This window comes from Orcinus orca, chromosome 12 (genome assembly GCF_937001465.1).
Source record: "Orcinus orca chromosome 12, mOrcOrc1.1, whole genome shotgun sequence".
Classification (NCBI taxonomy): Eukaryota; Metazoa; Chordata; class Mammalia; order Artiodactyla; family Delphinidae; genus Orcinus; species Orcinus orca.
The window spans coordinates 37,723,079-37,745,169 of NC_064570.1; the positions used below are offsets into that span (position 1 = coordinate 37,723,079).

The 22,091-nt window shown below is 36.6% G+C and overlaps 1 protein-coding gene across 16 annotated transcripts in view; it reads left to right on the forward strand.

The window, feature by feature from the left end:
- The window catches only part of TRDN (triadin), a 380,671-nt gene that overhangs the window by 66,424 nt on the left and 292,156 nt on the right, over positions 1 to 22,091 (forward strand). For all 16 annotated transcript variants that reach the window (XM_049695258.1, XM_049695261.1, XM_049695255.1 and 13 more), the window contains exons 3-4: positions 16,587 to 16,748; positions 17,793 to 17,825. In XM_049695258.1, coding sequence (XP_049551215.1) covers positions 16,587 to 16,748; positions 17,793 to 17,825 — 195 coding nt within the window. The remainder of the gene's footprint in view (positions 1 to 16,586; positions 16,749 to 17,792; positions 17,826 to 22,091) is intronic.

Genomic DNA, 22,091 nt, shown 5'->3' on the forward strand with positions numbered 1-22,091 from the left:
ATAAACAAATTTACCAATGATAATAAACTCTAAATACTAAACTAAGATAAACGTAAGACCAGAAACAAATTAGATGCAGAAAGCAAACCCCAAGTCTACAGTTGCTCCCAAAGTCCACTGCCTCAATTTTGGGATGATTCATTGTCTCTTCAGGTATTCCACAGATGCAACGTATGTCAAGTTGAGTGTGGAGATTTAATCTGCTGCTCCAGAGGCTACTGGGAGAGATTTCCCTTTCTCCTCTTTGTTCGCACAGCTCCCGGGGTTCAGCTCTGTATTTGGCCCCGCCTCTGTGTGTAGGTCACCTGAGGACATCCGTTCCCTCCCAGACAGGACAGGGTTAAAGTAGCAGCTGATTCGGGGGCTCTGGCTCACTCGGGCCGGGGGGAGGGAGGGGTATGGAATGTGGGGCGAGCCTGTGGCAGCAGAGGCCGGAATGATGTTGCACCATCCTGAGGTGCGCTGTGTCTTCTCCCAGGGAAGTTGTCCCTGGATCACGGGACCCTGGCAGTGGCGGGCTGCTCAGGCTCGAGGGAGAGGAGGTGTGGATAGTTACCTGCGTTTGCACACAGGCTTCTTGGTGGCTGCAGCAGCAACCTTAGCATTTCATTCCCAGCTCTGGTGTCTGTGCTGATAGCCGCGGCTCGCGCCCATCTCGAGCTTGTTTAGGCGGTACTCTCAATCCAGTCTCCTCGTGCACCCCGAAACAGTGGTCTCTTAGGCAGTTCCAGACTTTTTCCTGGACTCTCTCCCAGCTAGCTGTGGTGCAGTATCCCCTTCAGGCCGTATTCACGCAGCCAACCCCAGTCCTCTCCCTGGGATCCGACCTCCAAAGCCCGAGTCTCAGCTCCCAGCCCCCACCCGTCCCGGCGGGTGAGCAGACAAGCCTCTCGGGCTGGTGAGTGCTAGTTGGCACCAATCCTCTGTGCAGGAATCTCTCCGCTTTGCCCTCTGCACCCCTGTTGCTGCTCTCTCCTCTGTGGCTCTGAAGCTTTCCCCCTGCCATCCGCCCCCTGTCTCCACCAGTGAAGGGCCTTCCTAGTGTGTGGAAACATTTCCTCCTTCACAGCTCCCTCCCAGAGCTGCAGGTTCTGTCCCTGTTCTTTCGTGTCTGTCTTTTCTTTTTTCTTTTGCCCTACCCAGGTACGTGGGGAGTTTCTTGCCTTTTGGGAGGTCTGAGGTCTTCTGCCAGCGTTCAGTAGGTGTTCTGTAGGTGTTGTTCCACATGTAGATGTATTTGTGGGGAGGAAGATGATCTCCACGTCTTACTCCTCTGCCATCTTGAAGGTCTCCCCTGTATACATTTTAATATCACTAGTAAGAGATTCATTCCTCAGTTTTCTTGAAGGATGAATTCATCCCTTTTTTGTGAAAGAATTCCAGATTTCCTAAGAAAAATTCACTGTACCATGCTTTCATTTTCTTAGTCCCTTACAGGCACCTGTATTATCAGCAGTTAACACATTGTATTGTTAATATCTGTTTACTTGTCCATCTCACTCAAAAACTTAACCTTATTCAAGGAAGAAATTCTCTTATTCATCTCTGTACATGAGTGTCTGTCACATAGCAAGTTTTCTGCTATATATTGCCTAAAGGAATGAATAATGGTGATATTTTGATTTTGAAACAATTCCTTACCTTAGGAAGAAAGAAATATTTATCATAAAATTTTTATTTCATCCAGTCAGGTTTTGACCCACTTTAAAAACTAATAAGTACATTTAATAAAATTAGAATGAAAAAAATATGTTTATGAAATGATACTTGTCGGGCTTCCCTGGTGACGCAGTGGTTGAGAGTCCACCTGCCGATGCAGGGGACACGGGTTCGTGCCCTGGTCCGGGAAGATCCCACATGCCGTGGAGCGGCTGGGCCCGTGAGCCATGGCCGCTGAGCCTGAGCATCTGGAGCCTGTGCTCCGCAACGGGAGAGGCCACAGCAGTGAGAGGCCCGCGTACCGCAAAAAAAAAAAAAAAAAAAAATGATACTTGTCATATTTTGTAATGGTCATCTATGGCTGCATAGTAAATTACCGGAAAAGTAAGAGGTTTAAAAAAATAATAAACATCTATCACTCCACACAGTTTCTGTGGCTTAGGAATTTGGGAATGGCTTATGTCGGTGGTTCTGGCTTAGGGTATATCTTGATGTTGCAGAGAAGACCTCGGTTGGGGCTGCAGACATCTGAAATTTTTTTTCTGGGGTTGCGGACCAGTTGGCAAGATGTCTCACTCATTCAGCTTTTAAGTTAATGCTGGTTTGTGCTCACATCATGGCAACTGGCATCGCCTAGACTGAGTGACTCAAGAAAGAGCAAGGCAGAAGCCACAATGCCCCTTATGACCTACACTTTTAAATCCCACACTGCCATTTCTGCAAAATCCTTTAGGTCATAACAGATCAACCCTATTCAGTGTTGGATGAGACTATACAATGGTAGGAATGCCCACAGGCAAGAATCACTGGGGGCCACTGTGATGGCTGGCTACCACATATTTTACTCTCAGAAAGTTATATTGCCAAGTTATATATCTTAAGATAAATACTTAGATCTAAGGAAGTACCATTCAGTACTCTAATTGACAAAGAAAGATTGTAATTACAACAGGTGCAAAGAGAAAGATGGTGTGTTGGGATGGCTGGCAACCTGAAGCCATATTTCAGAAGACAAATATTCTCCAATGGATTTGAAATTTTAAAAAGTCTCAAAGCTAAAATTCTTCCAGACATATATATTAATTCTTCAAATAAGAAATTCAAATTAAAATTTGAATGATCAACTTCTAGAACCAAAAGAGTATAATAAATTCAAGGACATTATATAATTATAGCATAAAACCTGTATTAACCACTGGTTGAATGGGATACATCCACTTGTATTAAAATTCTGATTTCTTTTCTCCATTTATTAAGTTTTAACTTGCCTTTTAAATGTTTTTTTCACAGAAAAAATACCATTTGCTTCATTAAGAGTTTCAAAATGTAAATGATCCTCTTGTGTTTCTAATGCTATTTTTAATTGATACATTTCAAACATTTACCAGGGATTAATATTATTACCATGATGAGCCTTTTGTACCACATAATAGTATTCGACATATGTGTCGTTAATGTTTAAAAAACAAGGTTGGTGGTACAAGAAAGCATACTAGAAATAGTCGCTCTGAAAGCCAGAGAGAGCACCTGTCCTTGGGCTCTGACACTTGAGAAAAGTAGGTGAATGCTTCCAAGATATTAAAAAATGTTTACATAGAAATGAAAACCTATTTTCATAAGCAAGTACTATACGGGATTGAGAAGAATGATTCTCCTCTAGCCAATCTTCACAATTCCCTATTTTCTGAATTTGATCTGGTTGATCTGTATACAATCTACTTGTGAAGCCCTAATAGAATTGGCTTATTTCAAAAGACTTGGGTTCACTCATATGCTTATTTCAGAAGACTTGGGTTCACTGATATCTCTATAACCTACAAGTTAGCATGACTAAGAAATTATATTTTCTTGTCTGTAAAATGGGGATGGCACCTTGGTTTCTGGTCTGCAAAATTTGTGACTTTACTTCATCTTTTCAAATAAGACAAATTTTAGGACACAAAAATCAGATACTAGGAAAGAGATTCCACCTACCCTTCATTTCTTACTAAACATAATGTTAAAATACTATTCGAACAATGCTATGGTCTATCTGTCAGACTTTGATGAGAGTAAAGTCACTGTAAGTGATGTAAAATAGGGAATTTATTTTGTATGGCTTATGCATTCATGGGAGCTGATTAAGCAGTCTAGGTGAGGCTGTTGCAGTTTATCTGGTACAGGGTCAGAAGTCAGCAGAGTGGAAGATAGTGTAGAGGAGAAAAGATATCTTTTTCCTCTCCCTTTCTAAATTCTAGGCTGGGGCCCCTCTAACAAAAGACAAATTAACAAGAGAAAAGCGCTCATGTTTATTTAATATAAGCTTTATGGGACATAGGAGCCTTTCTTCATAAGGAAATGAAGCCCTTAAGAGGCAGTTAAACCTGAGCATTTTTATGCTAGGTTTGGTGATAAGTGGAAAGCGGTGAAAAAATGTGACACGACGAAAAAGGGTCTGAGCTAAGTGTAGCAGATTGGGGGACACAGTAAGTCCTGTTCATTCAGATTCCTCTGTGCATTTGAGGATAAGGACATTCCTTTCCTCTGGGTGTAGGGAGGGCCTCTGTCACAGGAGGTCTTTATGACCTGCTTTAGGGGAGGGTCAGAAGGTTCTTCTTGCACATGCTATTTCTTCCATTCCTTCAGCTGAAAATATTCAATATGCTAAGGTGCCACATTTTGGGGTAGCATGTCCTGAACCCCATCACTGAAAAAGGCAGATGGAAAAAGAATAGGGGAGACAAAGGACAACCTGGAACCCTCATTTGACTCTCACCACCTCAAATTACGATGACGTGGGTGAGCTGCAATATAAGCTGGTGCCCTCCACCTGCTGAAGGAGATGCTGAAGGAGGAGGGCCAGTCAGTGGGAACTGGAAGAGATGCAGCCTGCTGCTGTCACACGTCAAGACCAGCCAGCATACCTGCCATAATGTGCATGAGAGGTGACAGCACCTGCCCTATATCAACCTTCAGAGAGTAAACAATGGCTATTACTTCTATTTTGCCTTCCAAAGCTTGTGCAAATTTCTCTTGTACCCAACTGTTACCTGGAGCATTCATGTAAGGGAATTCTGCGAAATGTAATTCAAGTTTAGTGACTTGACAGCACACAAAACCACCCCATAGGATGACTATATAATTTATCATCCAAAACAGGACACTTGTGAGTGTGAAATGGAAAGCTATGAATATTTACCTCAGGACAGTAGGCAAAAACCAAGGTGTCTGATCACCTGGATATTATGTCTTCCGAAACCCCAAGTTGGGGTGGAGGGGCAGAGTAATGTTCATTCCTTAATAACTGAGCCTAGGGGGTCACAAAGGCTGCTAGAGGCATCGCCCCCAAGCTTCTGTAGACTCAGCCAGGAAGTCCTTCCAGAAAACGGTGGGGTGCCGTGATAATTTAATGATTCTTTCAGGGTCAGAATTCGTGATCTTTTGTTGACATTCCTTACAGACTTCTTTGCCTTATTTACAAAGAGACAACTTTCTCTCTAAACAATAAATGCGAGCAAGTAGGATTTCTAAAGAAATGACTACAAACTTAGTTATTGGTGCATGTTAATGATTTTCCTCTAGGTCAGAATGTACGTGAATAAATTGTAGTAATTCGTGGCTTTTCTTACCTAAAAACAAGGGTCATAATTTATTAGCATCTTCATCCATAAGAAGGGAAGATCATTATATGGCTGTACCAGGGGGTCTCAAAGCACGTTTAGTAATTCTTGCAGGCATTCCGCAAAATATACTTATTTCAAAACAATTTTGAAAGAATTAGATAAGATAATCTATGTAAAACATACCCGCCTGGCACATAGGAGGCACTCATTAAATGCAACTTGAATTTGAGTCTTATTACCAGGAAGTAAGATCAGTAATCTGAGAAGAGAGCAGCAAGAATATGATGGTAGGAAGCATCAATTTCTTATGAAAGTCTTGCAGACATCTCCTGATGTGCCTTTTAAATAGACTTTCTAATGAGGTGTGCCATTTATCTACTGCTCTTAAAAATTAATTTCCCTGATATTTTTTTTCCCCTGGCACTTAGCCCAGTAAAACAGGTGTACTGTTTGTCAGGCTATGAGTTTAGAGGAGCAAAGTGATTCAGGGAAGACCCAAAGTCAATCAGAATGTTTAAATTTAACATTTAATGTTATATATATATATGTATATGTGTCTGTGTGTGTGTGTGTATATAGAAATGCCTGTGTGACTGCATATGTGTGAATATGTTATTACATTTTAGGAGACTTGGAAAACTGGGACACTAAATGCAACATTTTAGACTTTATCAGTTCTCATGTGTACTGAGTTTTCAAGAATAGCTGATATTTTTGTGCTTCTTATTCTGATTCAAGTCTTATCTCAAATCCTACATTTTCTGTTCAATGTCCCAGGCCTGTTTGGTCTTCTTGGTCACTACATCTATAAGGATGCATTTCATTACCTAATTCCAATCTGCTTATAAACACCTCAAGGAAAGAGAAGTTTTTATAGTCCAATGGTTCCCAGATCCTAATCAGAGTTTGTTGATTCTTCATGAAATGAAGAAAAAGATAAAGAAAAATATATCCACTTTAAAGATGTGTCCTTAATTCTATTGTTCCTACGTTTTTTGGTCTTAAAATTCTCTTTTGAAATGATGATAATGACAGATATTTCTCCTGTTACAGTTTTTAAATGACATTTTCTTACAAAATAAAAAGTTGGTAATTCGACGTTGGGCTCCAGGTTTTTGCTGGTGGCAGATTTCAAGGTCAAGAAATCCAACTTTGATACCAATGCTCTATACCACTCATTTGAACCTTAGCAAAGGAGACTTTATATTTATACATGTATCTAGATGGATACAATTATAAATCATACCGTACGTTAATACCCCACTTTTTGATGGTCCAGCTATTAAACATCTTTTAGTGCTGTGTTTGGATTCACTTCCTTAGAGAAACCTTTCCTGAACTTTCAGTGTAAATCAAGTCACTCTATCCTAATTCTCCATCATTTACTCTTTACACACAGCACTTATTACAAGTTACATACATTTGATTGTGTGTGGTTACTTATTTAATATCTTTCTTCTCTACTGATCTGTTAGGTTTGCAAAGAAAATGACTATTTTATTTGCTTGATTTTTCTAGTGCTTAGAAGTGTTTAGCACTGTGAGCTCAATAAACATTTGAATGAATGTTGAGATGAAAGAATGAATAAATAAATAAATAAAGGAAAAGGTGGTAGTGTTTTTTACACTCTGAATGCTAAGTAATGAGCAGTCATTCTTTATAGTTTATGATGATTTTGATAGTGTTAAGATTTACTTTTTAAACCTCTGTTTCTCTGATTGAAACTTAAGCGTCTCAAAGGTAGGATTGTCTCATTTATCTTAATATTCCTGTTAACCTGCTTATTGCCTGGCACACATTGTTTAGTAAAGTTTGTATGAGCTTAACAGGAGTTATCTGCTAAGCATATATAGCAAGCAAACAAGCAAAACTACACACCAGTAATAATAAAAGAACACGTGGACTTCAAGACCCAAGTGAATTAGTTGAATGCAGGCTCTGGGGGCTAAAGTACTGGGTTGAAGTCCTGACTCCAATTAGTAGCTGTGTAACCTTAGGAACATGACTTCCCTGTGCCTCAGTTTCATTCTCTGTAGGCAATAAGAGTATCTGCTTCATATGGCTCTGTGAGCATTGAATGAGTTAATATATACAAAACATTTGGAATTTTGAATGGCACATAGTAATTGTTAGATAAATTGTAGTTAGTATTATTTTAATTTATTCTTCATGACTTTAAGCTTATTCAATGTTTCAGAAAGATGAATAGGCATATTTCAAAAAGATGAATTGACTACATGATTTCCAATTTTAAATATCATTTGAATATACATAGATTCTACCAATTACACAATAGTAATCCAATGATTAAAGTATTCTATTTTATTTTCACATTGAGGGAATGTTCTAGCCATTCTGAAATGGCTTATTATTTTTATATGATATAGTAAGAAAATAATTCATGGCCCTACATGCTCCATTTTAACGTGGTTAAAAAAACTTTAAAATTATTTCTTTGAGGACTTCCCTGGTGGCACAGGGGTTAAGAATCTGCCTGCCAATGCAGGGTACAAGGGTTCGACCCCTGGTCCAGGAAGATCCCATATGCCCTGGAGCAACTAAGCCCATGCGCCACAACTACTGAGCCCACGTGCCACAACTACTGAAGCCTGTGCCTGGAGCCCATGCTCTGCAACAAGAGAAACCACTGCAATGAGAAGCCCTTGCACTACAATGAAGATTAGCCCCTGCTCTCCACAACTAGAGAAAGCACGCGCGCAGCAACGAAGACCCAACACAGCCAAAAATAAAAAATAAATAAATTTATTTTTAAAAAATTATTTTTTGGCTAACACTGAGCAATAGAATAGCTAAAGAGCATATATAATATAGTCAAGAGTTTCCAAAATCAATCCTTGACTTGATGAAATACACGTTTATTCAGTACGTAGTCAGGATATGCTAACTGCTGTATGAATCCCAAATCTAATATCTTTCTTTTTCACTGGTCTGCTAAATTGATAACATAATGATCCAAGTAAGTCATCTAACTGGAGTACTATGATATTTTGACTGTTCTTGTGCTACCAGGAAATTAATCCTATTAGCTTGGAAACAAATCTATAGAAATCTATAAATCTACAGAAAACTTGCTTTCTCGTTCCTTGTTAATACATGTAACACTGGGATTGTATTTATACTTAAGATATACATTTTTTTTTTTTTTTTTTTTTTTTTTTTTGGCTGTATGCGGGCCTCTCACTGTTGTGGCCTCTCCCGTTGCGGAGCACAGGCTCCAGACGCGCAGGCTCAGCGGCCATGGCTCACGGGCCCAGCCGCTCTGCGGCATGTGGGATCTTCCCGGACCGGGGCACGAACCCGTGTCCCCTGCATCGGCAGGCGGACTCTCAACAACTGCGCCACCAGGGAAGCCCAAGATATACATTTTTAAGAGGAGGAAGGAAAGTTAATTTTTCAATTAATATAATCACATCCACACCATGATTATTAATAAAATTATAGTAAGACTCTTCCATTTTTATACAGATGCTTGACATGAATAAAAGAAGCCAAAAGTTGTTTGTGACCTTTGTTTCAGAATGTAAAATGCCCTTTATTTGACATGGGTCTAACTCCAGCTAGCTGGAAATATTCCAGGCTTAAACACCTGCAACACAGTTTTGCCAGCAAAAAATTGGTTGATTGGGGTCATATTGAGAAAGAGAGGTGAAATGTACATTTATTTGCATTAATGCTTCTTATTGCCTTAAAAAGTAGCAGTTGAGGAACAGCAAAGGACAACTTAGAAACATATTTTGAAACTTTTAAATATTGAAATAGTCACACAATTAAAACTAAAGATGCTTGTGTTTAATTTCATTAGGGTTCCACACAAGTGCACATTTCTAAAATACTGAAGTTAGTTAATAGTAAAGATGAGTATGGGAAAATTTCAATTGAGAAAATGTTAAAAATCAGAAGGAAAATGCTCATGCCTCAGATGTTGAATGGCAAGGATTGGAGCTACACTATGACTATTCAAATGTAGATTAGAAAACTGACAGTCATTTCCTTGTGCAGTCAATAAAACAATTAGCTCACCAAAACTGCTTTTAAATCAGGATCCTAGTTTTTCTTTTCTTTAAATTCATCTAAATATCTAACATCTGCAAGGATTTTATTTTTTTCAAAATTGTAATTCAAATGGGTTTTATCTTTTAGAATCTGATGCATTTTATTTTATTTTTTGTATGATTCTCACTAAAGGATGGAGAAGCCTGATCATTGCAATCTAATATGGGCAGTATCCGGAGATCAGAGGTAGGAGAGAGAGGGGAAGAAGATAAGAGAGATGGAGAGAGAAAGGGAGAGAAAGAGAAAATGACAATGTTTTGGGAATCTGTGTTTATCTGGGATATTAAAAGATAAACTGAGGCATATCCAGAATTTTAAGAATATAAGCAAAAATTGATTTGTATCAGGCAGCACCAAACCCAAAATGCTTATGGAGCACTCTGCTGACAGGAGTTCAGGAAAAACTTTTACAGAGAAGAGGCGGAAGCAAAGCAAGGAAATCATTTGATTGGCTACAGCTTAAGTGTTTGCCTTATTTGGGAAAGGCTAGCTGGCTCTTTGTGACTTGTTGTCCTAGGTTTGATTTCTTAACCTTGAGACGCTTAAAGGCTTAGGTTTTGTTTGCTGTCAAAGGCTGCTAAGGTATTAGAGCCACCTCAGTCTAATGGCCTCCTTGTTTAATTAATTTAACAGAGAAGTACAAGTTATTGCTTCAGGAAGATCTTGTTTTATAAAAGGGCTTATCACTCTTAAAGAAATATGTGGGGGCTTCCCTGGTGGCGCAGTGGTTGAGAGTCCGCCTGCCGATGCAGGGAACACGGGTTCGTGCCCCGGTCCGGGAAGATCCCACATGCCGCGGAGCGGCTGGACCCGTGAGCCATGGCCGCTGAGCCTGCGCGTCCGGAGCCTGTGCTCCGCAACGGGAGAGGCCACAACAGTGAGAGGCCCGCGTACCGAAAAAAAAAAAAAGGAATATGTGTGTCTGGGTGTGTATGAGAGGAAAGGGCCTCATGAAGGTATGCTTTCAATGTGGCTCCTTCCTGTATCTTCACAATCTCCCCTCTATTCCCTCCTTCCTTTCTACATGTTTATGTGTTTTCTAACTTGGAAAAACCAGCAAATTTCCCTCACCTCCCTATATCTCTATTTAGCTACAAACCTTTTTGTTTCTATCCCTCTAGCCAAGCCCCTCAAAGAGACAATCTGACACTATTCTATCACTCTGCTGAAGTGTCTCAAATACACACTTGACTTCTTAATGAAGAAAATCGAACAAATGAACAAAAGAACAACTTGCATGCTTAACATCTTCGTCTTGGTTAAACTTTTCAGCACTAGAACTGTTGACCAGCACTTGCTTATTAAAACCGTGTCCTCTTATGACTTTTTTAACTCTTCTTTGACACCATGAGCTTCTTGCCCCTCTTAGACAATATCACCTTGTTCCATTGCTTTAGCTGCGATGACTTTGTGTTGCCCATACAAGTGATGAGTAAACTGCCATCATACTTAGCCTGCTTATCTTTAATATCTGTCTCTTAATCTAATAACAGGATCAACCCTTCTCTAAAATGGCCAGATAGTCAGAAGCAGAGGCCAGAAACAGTGACACGGTTCAAAACAATTAAAGCATGCAAGATAAGTTTTAGGAAAATGCATTTTTCCCACCATGGGAGTCAGTAAGCTATTGTATTTTGAAAAAAAATCAGCTCATCAGCATTTTTATTTTCCCCTTAATTGACCTACTTACCCAGAAGTTTGCTTATAACTGACTTTCACACATAATGACTTCCCAGTCCATATCTTTAACCCTAATCTCTCTCCATTTTTCTAATTGCGTTGACATTCATTTGGAACATCAAACTCAAAATTCCTAACTGAGCTGGTTATATTGGGTTGGCCAAAAAGTTCGTTCGGGTTTTTCCATACAATGGTACAAAAACCCGAACGATCTTTTTGGCCAGCCCAATATTTCTTTCCAGGTCAGCCTCCTAGATTACAAATCCAGTTTCTTAAGTCAGAAAAGTGGGACTCCTCACATACTTTCCTCTTTCCCCACTACCCATGAACGTTCAGCGATCAAAAAGAACTCATTCTACTTTCCAAACATCTGTTGATTCTGTTCTATACTCTGTACCTTGTCTCTAGAACTCTTGCCTTGGTTTCCCCAAAATTGTTACACTAGCCATATATTTACTCTTTGCCTCTAATCTTGCCTCTTCCTCTTTTCTCATTCTGTGGCCAGATTACTGTAAATGGCAAATCTCATTTTATTATTCCCCTATTTAAAATTTTAGATGTCTTCCTTTAAATATAAATATGTATATGAAATAAATATATGAAATAATGAAAGTATAAGCCAAAATTAACAAAATTAGGTAGCCGTCAAAAGAAGAGGACAGTATAGCAAGGGATTAGGATGACAACAAAACTTTTAATATGTGCTCTTAAATGGTTTTGACTTAGGGAACTTGTAAATGTCATTTTATAATTTAAAAAATTTTAAATAATTAAAATTAATCACTAAAATTTGAAAACGCACTGAAGCAAATGAACCTAAATCTATATCAAGTTATTTGCATAACCAGAGAAAATAATTACTTTAAATAACTTTAAAACATACAATTCTGACTCTCTGTCCTTAGTATGATATAGTTCAATGAGGAAAAGAAATGAAAAGAGATCTAAAACTCTATTCACTGTTTTTATTGTTATTAGTAGTATTGCTGTCATTTTATTTGAAATTGTTATTGGTATACTGTAGGAAAAAATGAAGTAATTAATTAAGTTGATATCATTAAGAAATCAGATTTTCAACAGAAGAGAAGAAATGTGAGTTTAATAGCAAAAATGGTGTGTGAAAATTCCAGATTTTACCTGGAAATGTCAGTGTAAACACATGACTGAAATTTCATATTTCTTGGCCAAATCCAACTCAATGAGCACCCCTGCTGACCAAATTTTGGTCTCAAAATACCATTTCCCAATAAAAGGAGCTGTGATTCCTTCAAGAAGTGGCTGATTCCATACTTGGCAAAAGAAAGATACAAAACTTACTTTGGACATTTTTTTGTGCCTCAAACAAGAAACTATCAAACAAATTATGGAACAGACAGGCATGTTGAAGTATTTATGGATCTGGGATTAAGAATTTAGGTATCTAGGATTTGCTTTAAAATATTTACTAAACTAGAAAAAAGAAAAGATAAATGTGGGAGAGAAGAAATATAAATAAAACTGGTAAAATGGTAACTATTGAAGGTGTCGTGGATTTGTATTGTGTCATTTTGGCTAGGATAAAACCATGTTTTCTAGAATTCCCTCCCCTGCATGGTTGTGGGTTTGTGTGAGCCAGAAGGATCATTGTGTGAGAGATTTGAGAGGCAGAGGCAAGCATGACCAGGGAGGTCATTGCAGGGGACCAGGGGCAGTTGCACACGCCTGTTGTCACTGATCCCTTGACTCACCTTGTTGGCATGGGACAGCAGCTGCTCCTGCAGCGACCCCAGCACCTCCCAGAGCTTCCTTTGTCTTCTTCACTCCTGGCCTAGGTACATATTTAACTCCATGAGAAGGGTTTGGAGGTCTTAGGACTGATGCAGTTTCCAGTGTGTTCTCTCAACCCTCACAGGCTCCAGATTCCACTGCTTCCTTTACTTTTCGCCCATTTTTTCTTCCTGAGTACCTCTTATTTTGTCCTCAGGCCCCAACACCACAAACATAAGTAAAAATCTTTCATAGTGTGATGAATATTACAAGTACCATGGGAATTTTATGAATCCAGCTTTTTATTTTGCCATATTCTGAGGAGTGTTCACTGAGGGTAAGGATAAAAGGTTACAGGGAATTTCAACCTCTGTATATGGTCTATGTTAAAAATCTAGTGGAAGGAAAATCTATGCAGAGACGCTTGATTTTGAAGTTAACTCATTTATGTAATTCAGGGCAGGTGATTACATACAACTATTTTTTAAGTTTTTATACTTTTAAAATATAATATCTGTTATTGAGTATGGCAGTATCCTGGTACTCACTCATTTATAAAAGAAGGCATTTAAACATAGCAAAATGAGGACTTCCCAGGTGGCGCAGTGGTTGAGAGTCCGCCTGCCGATGCAGGGGACACGGGTTCGTGCCCCGGTCCGGGAAGATCCCACATGCTGCGGAGCGGCTGGGCCCGTGAGCCATGGCCGCTGAGCCTGCGCATCCGGAGCCTGTGCTCCGCAACGGGAGAGACCACAACAGTGAGAGGCCCACGTACCGCAAAAAAAACCCAAAACAACTAATGCAAAAATCTGGGATGAACAAAATATCAAAATTTTAAATAAAGACAGAAGCATTGTTACTGATTTTTCCTTTTGTCTCTGGCTTCAGTATGGCATGGTTCAGCGCTAGGTAGGAGAGCTGCACTTGACTCAAGTTCTTTCATTTTTAGCCTTTGCCTTCCTCAGTGAGTCAGTCCTCATGGTTATAAGCTGCTATAGCAGTTCCAGGCTTTATATTCTCATGCAGCAAAGTCCTTGTTCTCCCTTTTAAAAGCAAGAAAAGCCCTCCCAGAATCTCTCATCCAACATCTTACTACAGAACCAATTGCAAATTCATGGTTTTGTTTGTTTGTTTGCTTTTTGATTGCAGTATTGCATAGTAGTTGAGTCATACCCTGGATGGTGCAAAATCTGGCTCCGTTACTTACTAGCTATGCAGCCTTAGGTATTTTATTTAACTTCCCTCTGTCTCAGTTTTCTTATATTTAAAATAGAGGTGTCTACCTCATTGGGTTTTTGAAAGGAAAAAGTGAGTTAGTATACATAAAGTTCTTAGAATCGTACCTGGCAGGTAATATACATCCTAAAAGTGTTAGCTACTACCATTTTTATGATGATCCTTGTTTTAATGTATGTAATTTAACTCATGGAAACATGAAAGGTAGAGAAGTATGATTAAAAAAGAAAACATCTATAAAGGGTTTAGTTGCATTGTATAATATTATCCCCACTGTTATAATTTGGATGTGATGTCTTAGAGAAGGAATAAGAATTAACTTGAGGACTACTATCTTTTTAAAGATATATCTATATCCATATCTATATATGTTTTTAAAGTTGTTTTACATGTGCCTGAAAATCAGAAGCTGGTCTCAAGGTAGCAAAATATTTTTTTCATGAAAATAACCTGGTTTGACTATCTTAGAACCAGGCAATATACATGTCTGCAAAGTGTATATATAGTGCATTTAAGCATAAGGATAATTAAACTGATATCTATTTTGTTGGATTTTATTGTTAAGTTCCTCAGTGAACACTTAGAAAGAAGAGGAATGGGGAAATGGTCTCAATCTATTCAGATCATAAAAATCCCATTTGCAATATTCTTCCATTAGATATAAAATATACTAGTGCTAAAAATGCCTTTAATGGTACCAGTCCAGTCCAGTTCCTTACATATAATTCTTCTAAAATTCTCAAATGCAATTATAAAATTCCACTTCATTTCCTTTCTCTAAGGTTTAATCTCACCTTTCAGACTACCATATCTTGCTCACATGACACTCTCCAGAATGCAGTGAAATAAGGTCCAAAGAGTAAAGTTATGTTGTCACTGAATCATGGAGGTAGGTTTCCCTGAGACCAGTTGTAACTTGGCATCCTTGTGATGGGTCGTGAATCCTCTGAAATTAAAAATTTCCCCAGAAATCTTATCTCTAATATTATTTGTCCCTCTCTATGGCATCTTACCCATCAACATAAAAATGGAACGTTCTTCTCACTTGAACAACATAAGCAATGGAAACCCCACTATGATTCTAGTCCTTCAACTATTGCCCAATCTCTGTCATTTTACAGTAAAATATACTTACTACCTCTAAATTCTTCCCATTTAGTCTTGAATGTATTTCACTGAAATTGCCCTTTGAAGGTCACCAGTGACATCCTCATCATTAAATCTAAAGCTCTGTTCTCAGTCTTCATCTTTCTTGACCTATCAGCAACATTTGCCAACTGCTCACTTTATCCTCACAGAAACAATTTCTTGACTTGATATCTAGTACATTATACTGTCTTTTTTTCTGCCTCTCAATTAATCTCCCTCTGTGTCTCTTTGTCTCTGTCTGTCTCTCTTCTCTCCTCAGAAGCCATTGCTGGTTCTTCTTCATCTCTCTGACTTATCTCACTGTCTTGTAAATGTTGGTGTGTTCCTAGGTCCACTCCCTTAGTGATCACATTCAGTGTCATAGCTTTGAATGCTTTCTATTCTTTATTGAATTTCCAAGTTTCCGTCTTCAGCTAGAACTTCATTTTTGTAGAACATATTGAGCTATACAAATGTCTACATCTCCACATAGAGTTCCAATAGACAACTCAAGTTTAACAAGTTTAAAACTCAGCTACTTAAATATTCTGGGCAACAAACCCTGTTTCTCTCCAGTCCTCCCCATTTCAGTAAATGGTATTTTCATCCTTCCAGTTTCTCAAACCAAAAACCTTGAAGTTATTCCACACCCCTCTCTTTCTCTCACATCCAACAGCCATACTGTCAGTCTATACAGTAATTCTATCTTTTAGATACACTCAGAATCTGATCACACCTCACCACACAAACTGGTACCACCCATATAGAAATCACCATCTTCTTTCCCTTGGATTATGGATTATTTCATTTGGCTTCTTACTGATCTCCCTGTTTCCAACCAGGCATTCTTTCAATCTTCAACATGGCAAATGTTACATAAATCACATCACTTTTTCCTCTGCTCAGACCTTCCAATGACTTCCTATCTCAATCAGAGTAAAAACCTAATTTTGGCATACTTAACCCTTAGAAAGTATAATATGTTGATATAATTCTAGTCCCTTAAGATATCAAAGGGAGAAGAATCCCTGAAAAGCTTAGTTTTTAAAATTAAGGAAAACATAAATCTAAAAATTTAATTACAGATTGATGAAAAATCAGGTGCAACTTAAACCATATTTCTAGATATATCACCTCTTCAATCAGATCTTAAAGGCTACCCTTAACCCTTCAGAGCAACTTTCATGTAACTAGAATGAGAATAACAACATATTGGAAATCCCTAATGTGTCTGTTTTCTTGCTTGCATTTTTATTATTTAATCTTTTATTTCACAAACAGTTTATATCTCCTAGGATATAAGAAAGGGAAGATTTACAGACTTCAGTTTTTCCTAATTCTATCCATTGAAGTTACTAGAAGTAACTCAAATGTGTTAAAAGAATAAATCAGGAAAAGCAGCTTTTCTTAGTTTCTTTGGGAATGATTACAAAACTTCTCTTTGTTTTTAATTACTTTTAGCAAGCTCTATTTCCAAGATTGGCTCAGATCCTCTAAAACTTGTACATGATGCTGTGGAGGAAACCACGGACTGGGTCTATGGCTTCTTTTCTTTGTTGTCTGACATCATCTCGTCTGAGGGTGATGAAGAAGATGATGATGGAGACAAGGACACTGATAAAGGTACAAAGAGCATAGAAATATATCTAACTGCTAGGACCGATGATTGATACGCATTACAATAGTTTGCTTAAGTTTAAGCACACATGAGCACTTGGGTCAGGCTAAACCAAAATGAATACACTTCAGAGTGCAAATAGCCTATCAACAGGCTGCCAAACTCAGTAAATTGGTCTCTATATGGCTTTCATCTTATAGCTTATCTGCCATTATGGCAAAGATGTCAAATGCTGCATTAGAGTAGCATTATAGTAGAGAGGGACTTATTATACGATCCTACAGAACCACAATAGAAACACATTTATATGCTTCTTCAGGAACAAAAAATGGCTGCTATTTCCCAAGTTTGAAAACTAAATATACGTATAAATACGTTATACATATAATTCATATTTACAGTCAAATAGAGAAGGCAATCCTACTAAAATCACAATGAAAGTTAATTAATTGAATCAAATGGAGGTGTAGAATGGAGGGACACATTCTAAATGTCACAACAATTATGCAACTAAACTATTTACTCTCTAGAATGTATTGATGATCAAAAGGAAATAACAAACTTAAACCACATGTAAACTGCTATTGAGTGGATGTGAAAAGAACAAAGCGTTGTAATTCTGCTTTTTAGATGGCATTTTTAAGATCAGCCTTACTCATCAGAAATTACATATTCAGCCTTGACTACCAGGAAAGCTCTTATTATTTTAGTCCTTTCTGACTTTGTCTGAATTTGTATTTTTTGGCTCCTGTGAGAGGTCGAGATGAACAATAGAGGACTGAAATGAACATGATATACGAACTATAATGTATAATTTGGATCACTGCCACAATTTTATTGAACTCATAAAAGTGAAACTATCTCAAATAAATGTACATAGGCAAAGTGTATACTTAAAAATTGGAATTTGGAAGGCAAAGTAATATATGAACTACTATTATCAAAACTAATAGATGGTTTTTTAAAAATGAATGAAAGAAAATGGGAAAATAGGCAATATTATGCTCTGCTGTAAGTTTTTCTAATTTACTGTTTTTGCCTTGGTTTAGGAGAAATAGAGGAGCCTCCCTTGAAAAAAAAAGGTTAGTTGTGTTGACCTTTGAAAAAAAGTATTTTTCTTTTATGGTAATGTTGATTTTCACCATAACTTAAATAGATTTTACTTTGTTACAGACAATTTATTTTTAATGTAGAGTTTCTGTTTAATGGTTAGATTAAGATTTATAGTTAAGAAAAGAAATACTCGATTCTTTCCAATGAAGCTAATCCCATCATTTTTAAGTTGATTATTTAATAAATACCTTCTTCAGTAGATGTGCAAATCAATCTACACACTGATCAATGTGAATTTGAATTGCAGGAATGAGGGGTGAGTTCTATAGTTTTCTAAATGGCCCAGAAGATGAGGATGCCCATGATCTTTATTATTCTCACTGTGGCCAAATATATAGATTTTAAATTTTTATTTTTTCTTATGTTATTGTCAGTATTATTTTTCAATTTTAGGTGATATCTATTGGACAGGGAGCTGAGATAGTGTGGAGGATAATAATCTTGAAGGCACAGGCATATGCAGTCAGTATGTACTATGTGTCATCCCAAAGCCGCAGAGTCATCTGGGTGTGCTTGGCTGTGGTTTACAGGGATTCCTTGAAGGAATAAGCAATGTCGTCAGTCACTGAATGGAATGATCATAAATCCAAAAGATGGGAGCAATATGACTGGGAAAAAGGGGTTATAACTGTGGGGCAAAAGCCTCAGAGATTTTTACAGGAAGGGGTAGGAATTATGTCTAGAAGGAATAATAGGGAGCAAAGGATACCATCCTGAGGTATATTTGGTATGAGATAGAAACATAAAAGCCAGACTTAATACAGTTAGTTATTGCTGCACATGTTGGGCAATAACTCTTGGGAGTATTTATTACAGAGGAGAACTTGCTGGCCTCTGTTGCTATCTCCCTAGACCTACTGTGAGCAAGCAATAGGATCCAAATTTGGAGCTTCCGCCTTGCCTGACAGATGATGATAACCTCACTGTTTGGGATAAAATCTACTTAGTGTATGTTAATTTGGAAAATTTGTATCTGTAACTTGCCCAGTAAAAGGTAAAGTAGTGAAACTCAAGTGTGGAACCGCCATTCAGAAATGAAAGTGTTTATGAAGCTATTGAGAGCAGAAAGGATGGGTTGCCCTACTCACAAATCCATGGTGAGAACCCAAGAACTCAGGACATTCTTAAGTCATCAAATCCAGGTATGGAGAATCTAGATTAGTTTATAAACTTCTTGAGGTAAAAAGCAGAGTCTTTTTATAGCTGATCTCCAATGGATACTGCCCAGAACATAGTCAAAGTTTAAGCTAATGAGTTACCAGTGATGGTCTGGAAATTACAGCTTGTATATATATTTATTCCATTTGGATATGGAAGAGTGAAAAACAAATATTTTCTTATTTATAAAATAAATTCTACAAGAATATCATATAAGATAATATTCTCCATAAATCAATATCTAGTATTTAATATAGAATCTGTTCATTGCTTTTTATTTGAATTTTCTGGTGGGATTATTTTAAAATTAAGTTTTATGAAATGATTAGCATAAATTGCAAATACACGCAAAACTGTTTAATTATTGTATTGCTTTACCAAATCAACAGAAAAACTATTAAATTGTTGTTTAAGATACTTTTAAAAAATGTCAGTAATGATCAGTAGTTAAAGCAGTCTAAAGGATATATATATTTAAAACCATGTACACTAATGTCTAAAAGGAGAATTGACTAAAATCACCTGAATATATTTTCTTAATATTATTATTTACAGAGTTACATGAGAAAGTGGACATTTAAAGCAACATCTTATACATCCTACCTTGGGTACAGAGGCTGTAATAAACATTAGTTATAAAAGAAATATATTTAATTACAATTATTTTTTATTTAAAACCTTTTCTTTTGTAGAGTCATAGAAACAATGAATTTTAAATCAGTACGTGATATTTTACAAAGCATTTCTAATACATATTCTGCTTTTAAAAGTATATTTTTAATGTTATTATTAAGGAAGAGATTCCATGAGCTTATCTCTATCTTATGATGAATTATTTTACAAATTCTATATTTTAAAATTGTGGTTTAAGAAGTTTTTTAGGTTTTTTTTTATAATCTAGAATTATATCCTCTTAAAATATTTGATTTTCACCTGTCTAAATGAGTCTTTATTAGTCTCTTCATTAGTACTCTTTCTCGTTCAGACACATTCAATGATATTTAGCCATTTTATATTACCTAATTATCAGGCTGTGACATTGTTTATTCGACTGTCCTGTATCTATATGAAGCATTTTATTTAAATGTGCTTAAAATGTTGGTTTCATTTGTCCAGTTATTGCTATTTTTACCAAAATAAAAATTTAGCTACCTTGTTATTTATGGGTGGAGTTTGCAGTTTTAATTTGATATGGAATAACAGTACAGTCAAATAATCTCAGGGTTGCCTGGTTGATTATTAAACAGATTATTAATATGGTTGAAATTTTTGAATCTGTTCTTCTGTGGCTTATGTTGTTATATATAAATATAGCTTTAGGGTATTAAGTGTAGTACCTAGTGTCTTTACATTCTTCATGCATATTTACTTTTCAGCTTGTCAAAATTTTTAAATATTAAATTCTATTTCAAACACTCCGTGATGCAGGCTGAAGGCACTGAATCATTATAAAATATTACATTTTTATTGTATAATTACTTAAAACATAACTATGAAAACCAATACCATTGTAAATTATATATTCTGGAACAATTCTCTGCTATGTAGGGTGGGTGTGCTTTGTTTACCTAGAATCAGCCAGTTGAGTAGCATTCTTCACACCAGGGTACCTATCATGGACATGTTAACACCACACTTTCCAAGGGATAAACGAGTGAGGATAGCATCAAAGGAATCAAATTACATTTGTATTCTTTCCTAAAATTGATCTGCCTGAGAACATATCCAAGGTTATCATAGTAATTCTTATATGTTACGAGATAAAGAAGTGTCTTTCACACATCTTCACATTGCTAGAATGCCAACCAAAGAGACCAATAGGCCTTCCTGTCCTATCTTGCATATATCTGCTAAAGGAGAGGCATGGTGCTGATACTCAGGTGTTCTGTGTCATGATGGGATGTTCTGAAGTCAGAGATAAGGTAGAGCGGGGAGATGGGAACAATGGCAAGTTTCATTTAATGGTTTTGCCTTTTATTTAGCTGAATAATGTGAAAGAGTGCATTGCTCTTGAGGGAGACTCCCTTGAGAGCAAAACAGAAAGAACATCCATAGGAAATACTGAAAGCTAAAAATGGCTTTTAAAAATTTAAATGTAAGCAGTTCTTTTCAGTTATTCTCAATATTTGTTCCTAGGGAGTGTCACTGGTTTGAAACTACTTTGAAACAATCAAAGCAGTGTAGGTTAGTGACACTAATTCTTTTAAATATAACTGAATATTTCTAAGGCAACCAGACTGTTAACAATGCATTGAATAAACCCATGGATGTCACATTTCTGATGCATTTCAGAATAATTCTGTATTGTTCAAAAAGAAATTTAAAACTTACCTTATGTAATTAATTATATTATGAAATACTTAATCTAACTGATGTCAAACCTTATCATATATCATTTAATATAAAATGTTTAATATTTTGTACCTATTGACAAAAAATTAAATTATATACTATTTGCAGAACCATTTCACTATGTGTATGTATATATATATATAGATGTTTGTATGTATATATATACATAATATATTATGTATCATTTATTCATTATATGCTTTTTATTATATGTATTTTCTACCTCCTACTAACAAAAAAAACCCCACTGTATGCCAGCTGGCTGCTCAATAAATATATATATGTAAATGTATAGATTTAATATATATTCTACTTTGCCGATAAAATTATAAAATTTTATCATGATATCTAACAAAATTATTGGAGTTATTTCTTTTATATTTGCAACTTTAAAAATTATTCCCAAGAGTAAAACATCAAAATTTGGTATCCCCCTAACATGTATATTTCAGGAATATCAAATTTTTAAAAATACTCCTAGCTCCATAAACAACTAAAAATTTTACTTATATGGTACCTGACATTAGTTCAAGTAAAATAATGTGCAGCAGAATATTGGTTTGTCTTGTTTTATAACTTATTGTAAAATAAAGGTATTATATTAAATCCAAATAATTTAAATATGTTGCAAAATTTATTACTTTCATAATAATTTCCTCAAAATACACACTAAAATTTTTTTTAAACTGAAAAGCAAAATTATATTTTTTTGAAAAAGGGTAAGT